The following is a 13,493-nucleotide window of genomic DNA, read 5'->3' as shown; positions in this document are numbered from 1 at the left end:
ACCTGGGACAGGTCAGGGAACACCTGGGACAGCCATGGACACACCCATGGCACACCTGGGACCCCCACAGGACCACCCCAGCACACCTGTCCGTGTCCCCATCCATGTCCCTACTGTCCCCACAGTGTCCCCACAGTGTTCCCACACTGTCCCCGCAGGTGGCCTGTCCCATCTTTTCAGCAGCCCCTGTCCCTGCAGTGTCCCCACAGTGTCCCCACGCTGTCCCTGTCCCCATCACAGGTGGCCTGTCCCATCTCTGGGCGGTCCCTATCCCTGTCCCCACTGTCCCCATCACAGGTGGCCTTCTGTCCCATCTTCGCACAGTCCCTGTCCCTGCAGTGTCCCCAAGATGTCCCCACACTGTCCCCATGGCAGGTGGCCTGTCCCATCTTTGTGCAGTCCCTGTCCACACACTGTCCCCAAGCTGTCCCCAAGCTGTCCCCCCAGGTGGCCTGTCCCATCTTCACGGGGCTGCTGCACTACTTTTTCCTGGCATTGTTCACCTGGCTGTACCTGGAGGGAGCTCACCTGTACCTGCTGTGGGTCCCTCAGTGGGTCAGGGACTGTCCCCACGCTGTCCCCACACTGTCCCCAAGCTGTCCCCACACTGTCCCCATGGCAGGTGGCGTGTCCCATCTTCGCAGGGCTGCTACACTATTTTTTCCAGGTGAACTATTGTTCACCTGGCTGTGCCTGGAGGGAGCTCACCTGTACCTGCTGTGGGTCAGGGACTGTCCCCACCCTGTCCCTGTCCCTGTCCCCACCCTGTCCCTGTCCCCATCTCAGGTGGCGTGTCCCATCTTCGCGGGGCTGCTGCACTATTTTTTCCTGGCGTCCTTCTCGTGGCTGTGCCTGGAGGGAGTTCACCTGTACCTGCTGTGGGTCAGGGACTGTCCCCAAGCTGTCCCCACACTGTCCCCAAGCTGTCCCCTCACTGTCCCCATGGCAGGTGGCGTGTCCCATCTTCGCGGGGCTACTGCACTATTTCTTCCTGGCTGTACCTGGAGGGAGCTCACCTGTACCTGCTGTGGGTCAGGGACTGTCCCCAAGCTGTCCCCAGGCTGTCCCCAGGCTGTCCCCACCCTGTCCCTGTCCCCCAGCTGTCCCCATGGCAGGTGGCCTGTCCCACCTTCGCAGGGCTGCTGCACTGTTTTTTCCTGGCATTGTTCACCTGGCTGTGCCTGGAGGGAGCTCACCTGTACCTGCTGTGGGTCCCTCAGGGGGTCAGGGACTGTCCCCACACTGTCCCCACTGTCCCTGTCCCCACACTGTCCCTGTCCGTGTCCCCCCAGGTGGCGTGTCCCATCTTCGCGGGGCTGCTGCACTGTTTTTTCCTGGCATTGTTCACCTGGCTGTGCCTGGAGGGAGTTCACCTGTACCTGCTGTGGGTCCCTCAGTGGGTCAGGGACTGTCCCCACACTGTCCCCAAGCTGTCCCCACCCTGTCCCCACACTGTCCCCTCAGGTGGCGTGTCCCATCTTCGCGGGGCTGCTGCACTATTTTTTCCTGGCGTCCTTCTCGTGGCTGTGTCTGGAGGGAGTTCACCTGTACCTGCTGCTGCTCGAGGTGTTCGACAGCGACCCCGCCCGCCGCAAGTACTACTACGCCGGTGGCTACTGCTTCCCGGCCGTCGTGGTCGCCGTCGCGGCCGCCGTGGACCACCGCAGCTACGGCACCGACCAGGCGTGAGCGGAGGGGGTGTGGCCAGGGAGGGGCTGGGGTGTGGTCAGGGTATGGCCTGGGTGTGGTCAGGGTGTGTCCAGAGTGGGACTGGGGTGTGGTCAGGGTGTGGTGAGGGTGGGGCTGGGCGGGGCTGGGCGGGGCTGGGGGCGGGGCTTCCTCACTGGGAGTGACCAGCTGTGGCACTGACCAGCTGTGAATGGCCTGGGGTGTGGTCAGGGCGTGGTCAGGGCGTGGTCAGGGTGTGGCCAGGGGGCGGGGCTTCCTCACTGGGAGTGACCGGCTGTGAATGAAGGGGCTTGGGTGTGGTCAGGGTGTGGCCGGGGTGTGGCTGGGGCGTAGTCAGGGTGTGGCCAGGATGTGGCGAGGGGCGGGGCTTCCTCACTGGGAGTGACCAGCTACAGTACTGACCAGGCATGAGCGGATGGGGCGGGGCTGGGGTGTGGTCAGGGTGTGACCAGGGTGTGGCCTGGGTGTGTCCTGGGTGTGGTCAGGGTGTGGTCAGGGTGTGGCCAGGGGCGGGGCTTCCTCACTAGGAGTGACCAGCTACAGCACTGACCAGACATGAGCGGTCAGGGTGTGGCTGGGCGTGGCTGGGGTGGGGCTGGGGGGCGGAGTTTCCCCATTGAGAGTGACCAGGTGTGAATGAAGGGGATGGGGCGGGGCTGAGGTGGAGCCTGGGCGGGGCTGGGGTGTGGCCAGGATGGGGCTTTCCCCATTGGGAGTGACCAGGTGTGATTGAGGGGATAGGGCGGGGCTTGGGTGGGGCTGGGTGTGGCCAGGGTGTGTCCTGGGTGTGGCTGTGGGCGCGGCTTCCCCAGTGGGAGTGACCAGGTGTGAACGAAGGGGATGGGGCAGGGCCAGGGTGTGGCCAGGGTGTGGCCTGGGTGTGGCTGTGGGCGGGGCTTCCTCATCGGAGTGACTTATTGTGAATGGACGGGATGGGGTGTGGTCAGGGTGTGTCCTGGGTGTGGTCAGGGTGTGGCCAAGGTGTGGCTGTGGGCGGGGCTTCCCCCCAGGACTGACCAGGTGTAACTCCAAGCACTGTGGGCGTGGCCTGAGGGAGGGGCAGGGCTTGAAGGAGGGGCGGGGCCACAGCTGGGAATGAGCTCTGGGGGAGGGGCTTTGCCTGGGTGGGCGTGGTCTGCTCGATGGGGGCGTGGTCTGCGTGATGGGGGCGTGGTCAGTTCAATGGCACGTGTCCTCCCCGGTGGGCGTGTCCTCTTGGTGGGCGTGTCCTCCCGGTGGGCGTGTCCCGACGAAGCCCCGCCCCCCCCAGGTGCTGGCTGCGGGTGGACAATTACTTCATCTGGAGCTTCATCGGCCCTGTGGCCTTCGTCATCCTCGTACGGCGGGGCTGGGGGCTTCGGGGGGAGCCTGAGGGGCTTTGGGGGCTTGGGGGGGTGGGGGTTTGGGGGGGGGAGCCTGGGGGCTTTGGGGGTTTGATTTGGGGGCTTTGGGGGAGCCTGGGGGCTCTGGGGGGGCCTGGGGGCTTTGAGGGAGCCTGGGGGGCTTTGAGGGGCTTTGGGGGAAGCCTGGGGGGCTTTGGGGGGCTAGGGGAGCTTTGGGGTGCAGGGATGGACCTTGGTCATCCTCCTATGAGGGGCTTTGGGGGGCTTTGGGGAGCCAGGGGGGGCATTGAGGGGAGCCTGGGGGTCTTTGGGGGTCTTTGGGATGCAGGGATGGACGTTGGTCACCCTCCCGGGGGGCTGGGGAGCCCCAGGGGTCTGCAGGTCAAGCTGTGGGGTGCAGCTGGGGGGCGCCATGGGGTGCTGGGGGTGGGGGTCCTGCAGTGGGTCTGGGGTCTCCCTGCCGGTTTGGGATCTCTCCATGGGTCTGGGGTCTCCCCACGGGTCTGGGGTGGGGGTCCTGCAGTGGCTCTGGGGTCCCAGCATGGCTCTGGGGTCTCTCTGAGGGTCTCTGGGGTCCCACAGGTCACTCTGGGGTCTCCCTGAGTGTCTCTGGGGTCTCTGGGGTCCCACAGGTCACTCTGGGGTCACTCTGGGGTCCCTGAGGGTCTCTGGGGTCTGCCTGAGGGTCTCTGGGGTCACTCTGGGGTCTCTGGGGTCTCTGGGGTCTCTGGGGTCACTCTGGGGTCTCTGGGGTCTCTGAGGGTCTCTGGGGTCTCTGGGGTCTCTCTGAGGGTCCCTGAGGGTCTCTGGGGTCACTCTGGGGTCCCTGAGGGTCTCTGGGGTCCCTCAGATCACTCTGGGGTCTCTGGGGTCTCTCTGAGGGTCTCTGGGGTCTCCAGGTCACTCTGGTGTTCCTGCTGGTCACTCTGCACAAGATGCTGCGCAGCTCAGCTGCCCTCAAACCTGACTCCAGCCGCCTGGACAGCATCAGGTGGGGAAACAACAAAGCCCACCCTAAACAGGACCCCAAACAGGGGAAACCCCAAACCCAACCCCAAACCGGACCCCAAATCCAATCCCAGAACTGGGGAAACCCCAAACCCACCCCAAATGGGATCCTAGAACTGGGGAAACCCCAAATGGGACCCCAAACAGGGCAGGGAGGGACCCAGAAATGGGGCAGAATTGCTGGGGCTCCCAGTGCATCCCAGTGCATCCCAGTCCATCCCAGTGCATCCCAGTGCATCCCAGTCCATCCCAGTTCATCCCAGTGCATCCCAGTCCCTCCCAGTCCATCCCAGTTCATCCCAGTGCATCCCAGTCCATCCCAGTCCATCCCAGTTCATCCCAGTTCATCCCAGTCCATCCCAGTTCATCCCAGTGCATCCCAGTGCATCCCAGTTCATCCCAGTCCCTCCCAGTTCATCCCAGTTCATCCCAGTTCACTCCAGTGCATCCCAGTTCATCCCAGTCCCTCCCAGTTCATCCCAGTCCATCCCAGTCCATCCCAGTTCATCCCAGTTCACTCCAGTTCATCCCAGTGCATCCCAGTGCATCCCAGTCCATCCCAGTCCCTCCCAGTCCCTCCCAGTCCATCCCAGTGCATCCCAGTGCATCCCAGTTCACCCCAGTTCATCCCAGTTCATCCCAGTCCAACCCAGTCCATCTCAGTCCATCCCAGTTCATCCCAGTCCATCCCAGTCCATCTCAGTCCATCCCAGTCCCTCCCAGTCCCTCCCAGTCCCTCTCACTGGGGATCTCTGGGGGTTCCATTGCCCTCCCAGTGCTCCCCAGTCCCTCCCAGTCCCCTCATTCAAGAGCTCTGTGAGCCCCAGTGTTACCCACTCCCCTCCCAGTCTCTCCCAGTCTGTCCCAGTCTCTCCCAGTCCCTCCCAGTCCCCCCATTCATGGTCTCTGGGTGTCCTGTTGCCTTCCCAGTCCTTCCCAGTCCTTCCCAGTCCCCCTCACTGGGGATCTCTGGGGTTTCCACTCCCCTCCCAGTCGCCCCAGTCCCTCCCAGTCCATCCCAGTCCCCTCATTCAGGATCACAGTGTGAGTCCCACTCCACTCCCAGTGCTCCCTACTCTCTCCCAGTCCCTCCCAGTCCCCCCATTCAGGATCTCTGTGACTCCCAGTCCCTCCCAGTGCTCCCAGTTGACCCAGTCTCCCGCAGGTCGTGGGCGCTGGGCGCCATCGCGCTGCTGCTGCTGCTGCTGGGTGTCCCATTAACCTCCCAGTCCCTCCCAGTCCCTCCCAGTCCCACCATTCATGGTCTCTGGGTGTCCTGTTGCCCTCCCAGTCCTTCCCAGTCCTTCCCAGTCCACCTCACTGGGGATCTCTGGAGGTTCCACTCCCCTCCCTGTGCTCCCCAGTTCCTCCCAGTCCATCCCAATCCCCTCCCAGTTCCCCCATTCATGGTCTCTTGGTGTCCTGTTGCCCTCCCAGTGCTCCCCAGTTTATCCCAGTCCCTCTCACTGGAGGTTCCATTGCCATCCCAGTGCTCTACAGTCCCTCCCAGTCCCTTCATTCAGGACCTCAGTGAGTCCCACTTCCCTCCCAGTCCCTCCCAGTCCCTCCCAGTCCATCCCAGTTCATCCCAGTCCCTCCCAGTCCCTCCCAGTCCCACCATTCATGGTCTCTGGGTCTCCTGTTGCCTTCCCAGTCCTTCCCAGTCCTTCCCAGTCCTTCCCAGTCATTCCCAGTCCCCCTCACTGGGGATCTCTGGCGTTTCCACTCCCCTCCCAGTCCCTCCCAGTCCCTCCCAGTGCTCCCAGTTGACCCAGTTCCCCGCAGGTCGTGGGCGCTGGGCGCCATCGCGCTGCTGCTGCTGCTGGGGCTCACCTGGGCCTTCGGGCTGCTCTTTGTCACCCGCGAGTCGCTGCTGACAGCGTCACTCTTCACCGCCTGCAACGCCCTGCAGGGAACCTTCATCTTCCTCTTCCACTGCGCCCTCCAGAAAAAGGTGCTGGGGGGACTGGGGGGGACTGGGAGGGACTGGGAGGGACTGGGAGGGCACTGGGAGGGCACTGGGAGGGACTGGGACACACAGAGGTCAGGAATAAGGGACACTGGGGTGGCACTGGGGGACACTGGGGAGGAACCTTCATCTTCCTCTTCCACTGCGCCCTCCAGAAAAAGGTGCTGGGGGGACTGGGAGGGGATTGGGAGGGACTGGGAAGGGAGAGGAACCCCCAGAGATCCCCAGTGAGGGGGACTGGGAAGGACTGGGAAGGACTGGGAAGGACTGGGAAGGCAACAGGACACTCAGAGACCATGAATGGTGGGACTGGGAGGGACTGGGAGGAGACTGGGAGGGACTGGGAATCACAGAGATCCTGAATGATGGGACTGGTATGGACTGGGATGAACTGGGGAGCACTGGGAGGGCAACAGGACACCCAGAGACCATGAATGAGGGGACTGGGAGGGACTGGGAGGGACTGGGAGAGACTGGGAGGGACTGGGAGAGCACTGGGAGAGACTGGGATGGACTGGGGAGCAGTGGGAATCACAGAGATCCTGAATGAGGGAACTGGGAGGGACTGGGAGGGACTGGGATGGACTGGGAGGGCAACAGGACACCCAGAGACCATGAATGGTGGGACTGGGGGGAACTGGGAGAGACTGGGAGGGACTGGGAGAGCACTGGGAGAGACTGGGAGGGAGTGAGGAGCACTGGGAGGGACTGGGAGGGACTGGGAGGGCAATGGAATCCCCAGAGATCCCCAGAGAGGGTCACTGGGAAGGACTGGGGAGCACTGGGAGGGCAACAGGACACCCAGAGACTATGGATGGGGGGACTGGGAGGGACTGGGAGAGACTGGGAGGGACTGGGAGAGACTGGGAGGGACTGGGAGAGACTGGGGAGCAGTGGGAATCACAGAGATCCTGAATGAGGGAACTGGGGGGGACTGGGAGGGGATTGGGAGGGACTGGGGAGCTCTGGGAGGGGAGTGGAACCCCCAGAGATCCCCAGTGAGAGGGACTGGGAAGGACTGGGAAGGCAACAAGACACCCAGAGACCACGAATGGTGGGACTGGGGGGAACTGGGATGGACTGGGAGGGACTGGGAGAGCACTGGGAGAGACTGGGAGGGAGTGAGGAGCACTGGGAGGGACTGGGAGGGCAATGGAATCCCCAGAGATCCCCAGTGAGGTGGACTGGGAAGGACTGGGAAGGACTGGGAAGGACTGGAAGGCAACAGGACACCCAGAGACCATGAATGGTGGGACTGGGAGGGACTGGGAGAGACTGGGAAGGACTGATAGGGAGTGGAAGGGGATGGGGATGGACTGGGATGAACTGGGGAGCACTGGGAAGGCAACAGGATACCCAGAGACTATGAATGGTGGGACTGGGGGGGACTGGGAGAGAGTGGGAGAGGAATGGGGAGCACTGGGATGGACTGGGATGGACTGGGAGGGGACTGGGATGGACTGGGAGGGACTGGGAGGGGAGTGGAACCCCCAGAGATCCCCAGAGAGGGGGACTGGGAATGACTGGGAAGGACTGGGAGAGGATTGGGATGGACTGGGAAGCACTGGGGAGCACTGGGAAGGCAACAGGACACTCAGAGGCCATGAATGGTGGGACTGGGAGGGACTGGGAGCACTGGGAGGGACTGGGAGGGACTGGGAATCACAGAGATCCTGAATGGGGGGACTGGGAGGGACTGGGATGGACTGGGGAGCACTGGGAGGGGTGTGGAATCCCCAGTGAGGGGCACTGGGAATGACTGGGAAGGACTGGGAAGGACTGGGAGAGCAACAGGAGACCCAGAGACCATGAATGGGGGGACTGGGAGCGACTGGGAGCGACTGGGAGGGACTGGGAGGGACTGGGAGGGACTGGGAGCGACTGGGAGGGACTGGGAGCGACTGGGAGGGACTGGGAGGGACTGGGAGGGACTGGGACTGTCACAGACTGTGGATGGGGGTCACTGGGGTGTCACTGGGAGTCACTGGGTGTCACTGGGTGTCACTAGGGGTCACTGGGAGGTCACTGGGGTGTCACTGGGATGTCACTGGGAGGTCACTGGTGCTTACTGGTTTTTACTGGTTTATGCTGGTTTTGCCCCAGGTGCACCGGGGGCTCAGCAAGTGCTGAGCTGGATGTCACTGGGAGGTCACTGGGGGTCACTGGGTGACACTGTGTGTCCCTGCGAGGTCACTGGGAGGTCACTGGGAGGTCACTGGTGCTTACTGGTTTTTACTGGTTTTTACTGGTTTTGCCCCAGGTGCACTGGGAGCTCAGCAAGTGCTGAGCTGGGTGTCACTGGGTGTTACTGGGTGTCACTGGGTGTCACTGGGTGTCACTGGAAGGTCACTGGGGTGTCACTGGGTGTCACTGGGAGGTCACTGGTGCTTACTGGTTTTTACTGGTTTATACTGGTTTATCCCCAGGTGCACCGGGAGCTCAGCAAGTGCTGAGCTGTGTGTCACTGGGGGTCACTAGGGGTCACTGGGTGTCACTGGGGGTCACTGGGTGGTCACTGGGAGGTCACTAGGAGGTCACTAGGAGGTCACTGGTGCTTACTGGTTTTTACTGGTTTTTACTGGTTTTGCCCCAGGTGCACTGGGAGCTCAGCAAGTGCTGAGCTGGGTGTCACTGGGTGTTACTGGGGCTCACTGGGGTGTCACTGGGTGTCACTGGGGCTCACTGGGGTGTCACTGGGTGTCACTGGGTGTCACTGGGTGTCACTAGGGGTCACTGGGAGGTCACTGGGTGTCACTGGGATGTCACTGGGAGGTCACTGGTCCTTACTGGTTTTTACTGGTTTATACTGGTTTATCCCAGGTGCACCGGGAGCTCAGCAAGTGCTGAGCTGTGTGTCACTGGGTGTCACTGGGTGTTACTGGGTGTCACTGGGTGTCACTGGGGCTCACTGGGATGTCACTGGGTGTCACTGGGTGTCACTGGGATGTCACTGGGTGTCACTAGGAGGTCACTGGTTTTTACTGGTTTATACTGGTTGATCCCCAGGTGCACCGGGAGCTCAGCAAGTGCCTGCGGCACTCGGGCTGCTGCCTCAGGGGACCTCCTGGCACCTCGCTGGGCGCCCTGAAACCCTCTGCCGCCCGCGCCCACCCGCGCTACTACACCCAGGTGAGACCCCAAAATATCCCAAAAATAACCCCAAAATAACCCCAAAAACCTCAAAAAACCAACCCAAACCGCGCCCACCCCCGCTACTACACCCAGGTGGGACCCCAAAATATCCCAAAAATAACCCAAAATAACCCCAAACCGTGCCCACCCCCGCTACTACACCCAGGTGAGACCTGAGACCCCAAAAATATCCCAAAAATAACCCAAAAATATCCCAAACCGCGCCCACCCGCGCTACTACACCCAGGTGAGACCCCAAAATATCCCAAAAATAACCCAAAAATATCCCAAACCGCGCCCACCCCCGCTACTACACCCAGGTGAGACCAAATAAATACCCCAAAATAACCCAAAAATATCCCAAAATAACCCCAAACCGCGCCCACCCCCGCTACTACACCCAGGTGAGACCCCAAAATATCCCAAAAATATCCCAAAATTAACCCCAAAAACCTCAAAAAACCAACCCAAACCGCGCCCACCCCCGCTACTACACCCAGGTGGGACCCCAAAAATAACCCCAAAAATATCCCAAAAATAACCCCAAACCACGCCCACCCCCGCTACTACACCCAGGTGGGACCAAAACCCCAAAAACCCCAAAAATAACCCCAAAATCATCCCAAAAATAACACCAAAAATAACCCCAAACCGCGCCCACCCCCGCTACTACACCCAGGTGAGACCAAAACCCCAAAAATATCCCAAAAATAACCCCAAACCGTGCCCACCCCCGCTACTACACCCAGGTGGGACCCCAAAATATCCCAAAAATATCCCAAAAATATCCCAAAATAACCCCAAACCGCGCCCACCCCCGCTACTACACCCAGGTGAGACCCCTGAAAAACCCAAAATAACCCCAAAAATATCCCAAAATAACCCCAAACTGCGCCCACCCCCGCTACTACACCCAGGTGGGACCTGAGACCCCAAAAATATCCCAAAAATAACCCCAAACTGCGCCCACCCCCGCTACTACACCCAGGTGAGACCCCAAAAATACCCCAAAAATACCCCAAAAATAACCCCCAAAAAACCAACCCAAACTGCGCCCACCCCCGCTACTACACCCAGGTGGGACCCCAAAAATAACCCCAAAAATAACCCCAAAAATAACCCCAAATAACCCCAAAAATAACCCAAAAACCCCCAAAATAAAATAACCCCAAACCGCGCCCACCCCCGCTACTACACCCAGGTGGAACCCCAAAATAACCCAAAAATAACCCCAAAAATATCCCAAAAATAACCCCAAAAATAACCCAAAAATAACCCCAAACTGCGCCCAGCCCCGCTACTACACCCAGGTGAGACCCCAAAATATCCCAAAAATAACCCCAAAATAACCCCAAAATAATCCCAAAATAACCCCAAACCGCGCCCACCCCCGCTACTACACCCAGGTGGGACCCCAAAAATAACCCAAAAATAACCCCAAAAATAACCCAAAAATAACCCCCAAAATAACCCCAAAAATAACCCCAAAAACCTTCCCAAACTCCCTCTACCCCCACTACTACAGCGGCACCCAGGTGGGACCCCCAAACCCAAAAATAACCCCAAAAATAACCCCAAAAATAACCCCAAACTGTCCCCACCCCCGCTGCTACACCCAGGTGGGACCCCAAAAAAACCCAAAAATACCCTAAAAATAACCCCAAAAACCTCCCCACCCCCGCTACTACACCCAGGTGGGCCCCCAAAAATAACCCCAAAAATAACCCCAAAAATAACCCCAAAACAACCCCAAAAACCCCAAAAATAACCCAAAAATAACCCCAAAAACCCCAAAAATAACCCAAAAATAACACCAAAATAACCCCAAAAATAACCCCAAACCACGCCCACCCCCGCTACTACAGCGGCACCCAGGTGGGACCCCAAAAAAACCCAAAAATAACCCAAAAAAATCCCCAAAATAACCCCAAAAACCCCAAAAATAACCCCAAAAATAACCCCCAAAACACCAAAATAACCCCAAAAATAACCCCAAAAATAACCCCAAACCGCGCCCACCCCCGCTACTACACCCAGGTGGGACGTGAGACCCCAAAAACCCCAAAAACCCCAAAAATAACCCCAAAAATAACCCCAAACCGCGCCCACCCCCGCTACTACACCCAGGTGGGACCCCAAAAAAGCCCAAAAACCCCAAAATAACCCCAAAAATATCCCAAAAATAACCCAAAAATAACCCCAAAAATAACCCAAAAATAACCCCAAAAATAACCCCAAAAATAACCCAAAAATAACCCCAAAGTAACCCCAAAAATAACCCCAAAAATAACCACAAAGTAACCCCAAAAATAACCCCAACAATAACCCAAAAATAACCCCAAAGTAACCCCAAAAACCCCAAAAATCCCCAAAAATAACCCCAAACTGTGCCCACCCCCGCTACTACACCCAGGTGAGACCCCAAAAATAACCCCAAAATAACCCCAAAAACCCCAAAAATAACCCCAAAAATAACCCCAAAAATAACCCCAAAAATAACCCCAAAATAGCCCCAAACCGCGCCCACCCCCGCTACTACACCCAGGTGGGACCCCAAAAATAACCCCAAAAATAACCCCAAAAATAACCCAAAAATAACCCCCAAAATAACCCCAAAAATAACCCCAAAAACCCCAAAAATAACCCCAAAAACAACCCCAAAAACCTCCCCACCCATGTTACTACAGCGGCACCTAGGTGGGACCCCGAAACCCCAAAAATATCCCAAAAATAACCCCAAAAATAACCCCAAACCGTGCCCAGCCCCGCTACTACACCCAGGTGAGACCCCAAAAATAACCCCAAAAATAACCCAAAAATAACCCCAAAAATAACCCCAAAAATAACCCAAAATAACCCCAAAAACCCCAAAAATAACCCCAAAAACCTCAAAAATAACCCCAAAAACCCCAAAAATAACCCCAAAAACCCCAAAAATAACCCCAAAAATAACCCCAAAAATACCCCAAAAATAACCCCAAACTGCCCCCACCCCAGCTACTACAGTGGCACCCAGGTGGGACCCCAAAACCCCAAAAAACCCAAAAATAACCCCAAAAATAACTCCAAAAACCTCCCCAGATTCCCCCACCCCCAGTACTACAGTTTTTGGGGTGTTTTGGGGTTTTTTGGGGTTTCTGTGGTGTTTGTTGGGGTGTTTTTGGGGGTCTCTGGGGTGGGTTTTGGGGTGTTTTTTGGGGTTTCCGTGGTGGTTTTTGGGGGTTTCTGGGGTGGTTTTTTTGGGGGATTCCAGGGTGGTTTTGGGGTGGTTTTTGTGGTGTTTTTTGGGGTTTCTGGGGTGATTTTTGGGGGGTTCCGGATAGTTTTTTTGGACTGTATTTTGGGGATTCCAGGGTGGTTTTTGGGGGTTTCTAGGGTGCTTTTTGGGGTGGTTTTGGGGGTTTCCGGGTTGTTTTTGGGGTGGTTTTGGGGGTGGTTTTGTGGTGTTTTTGGGGTGGATTTGGGGTGGTTTTTGGGGTGGTTTTTGGGGTTTCTGGGATGTTTTTTGAAGGTGTTTTAGGGGTGGGATTTTTTGGGATTCCAGGGTGTTTTTAGGGTGGTTTTTGGGATTCCGTGGTGTTTTTTGGGTTTCTAGGGTGTTTTTTTGGGGGATTCCGGGGTGGTTTTGGGTTGTTTTTTGTGGTGTTTTTTGGGGTGTGTTTGGGGTCTTTTTTGGGGATGTTTATTGGGGGTTTCTGGGTTGTTTTTGAGGTGTGTTTTGGGTTGTTTTTGTAGTGGTTTTGGGGAGGTTTTGGGGTTTCCAGGTGTTTTGGGGGTTTTTCGGGTTGTTTTGGGGTGTTTTTTGGGTGTTTTTGGGGTTTTTTGGGTTTCTGGGTTTGTTTTGGGGTGGTTTTGAGGTATTTTTTGGGGTGGTTTTGGGTGGTTTTTGGGGTGGTTTTGGGGGTTTTTTTTAGGGGTTTCTGGGTTGGTTTTGGGGTGTGTTTTGGGGTGTTATTTGGGGTGGTTTTGGGGTGTTTTTTGGTGGTTTTGGGGTGTTTTTTGGGGTGGTTTTGGGTTGTTTTTGGGGTGTTTTTGGGTGGTTTTTGGGGTGTTTGGGTTGATTTTTGGGTGGTTTTGAGGTGTTTTTGGGTGTTTTTTGGGTGTTTTTGGTGTGGTTTTTTGGGTGATTTTGGGGTGGTTTTTGGTTGTTTTTGGGGTGTTTTTTAGGGTGTTTTTTGGGATGTTTTTGGTGTTTTTTGGGGGTATTTTTGGGGTGGTTTTTTGGGATTTTTGGGTTGGTTTTGGGGTGGTTTTTGGGTGTTTTTTGGGTGTTTTTGTGTTGGTTTTGGGGTGTTTTTGGGGTGTTTTTGGGGTGTTTTTAGGGTGTTTTTGAGGTGTTTTTGGGGTGGTTT

The 13,493-nt window shown here is 57.5% G+C and overlaps 1 protein-coding gene across 1 annotated transcript; it reads left to right on the top strand.

Moving 5' to 3' along the window:
• Positions 1-447: 447 nt before the first annotated feature.
• Positions 448-9,138, top strand: LOC146420115 (adhesion G protein-coupled receptor L1-like; the record flags this gene model as incomplete). Its single annotated transcript, XM_085048627.1, has 6 exons — positions 448-551; positions 1,293-1,685; positions 2,960-3,026; positions 3,932-4,023; positions 5,826-5,994; positions 9,016-9,138. Coding segments are annotated over 6 exons (948 nt in total), but the record flags the coding sequence as incomplete, so codon positions are not given.
• Between the last annotated feature and the right edge of the window lie 4,355 nt (positions 9,139-13,493).

This window comes from Lichenostomus cassidix, unplaced genomic scaffold (genome assembly GCF_008360975.1).
Source record: "Lichenostomus cassidix isolate B80296 unplaced genomic scaffold, HeHo_3.0 HiC_scaffold_79, whole genome shotgun sequence".
Classification (NCBI taxonomy): domain Eukaryota; kingdom Metazoa; phylum Chordata; class Aves; order Passeriformes; family Meliphagidae; genus Lichenostomus; species Lichenostomus cassidix.
Note: the sequence above shows the minus strand (reverse complement) of the source record. Positions and strands in the feature narration are given on the sequence as shown.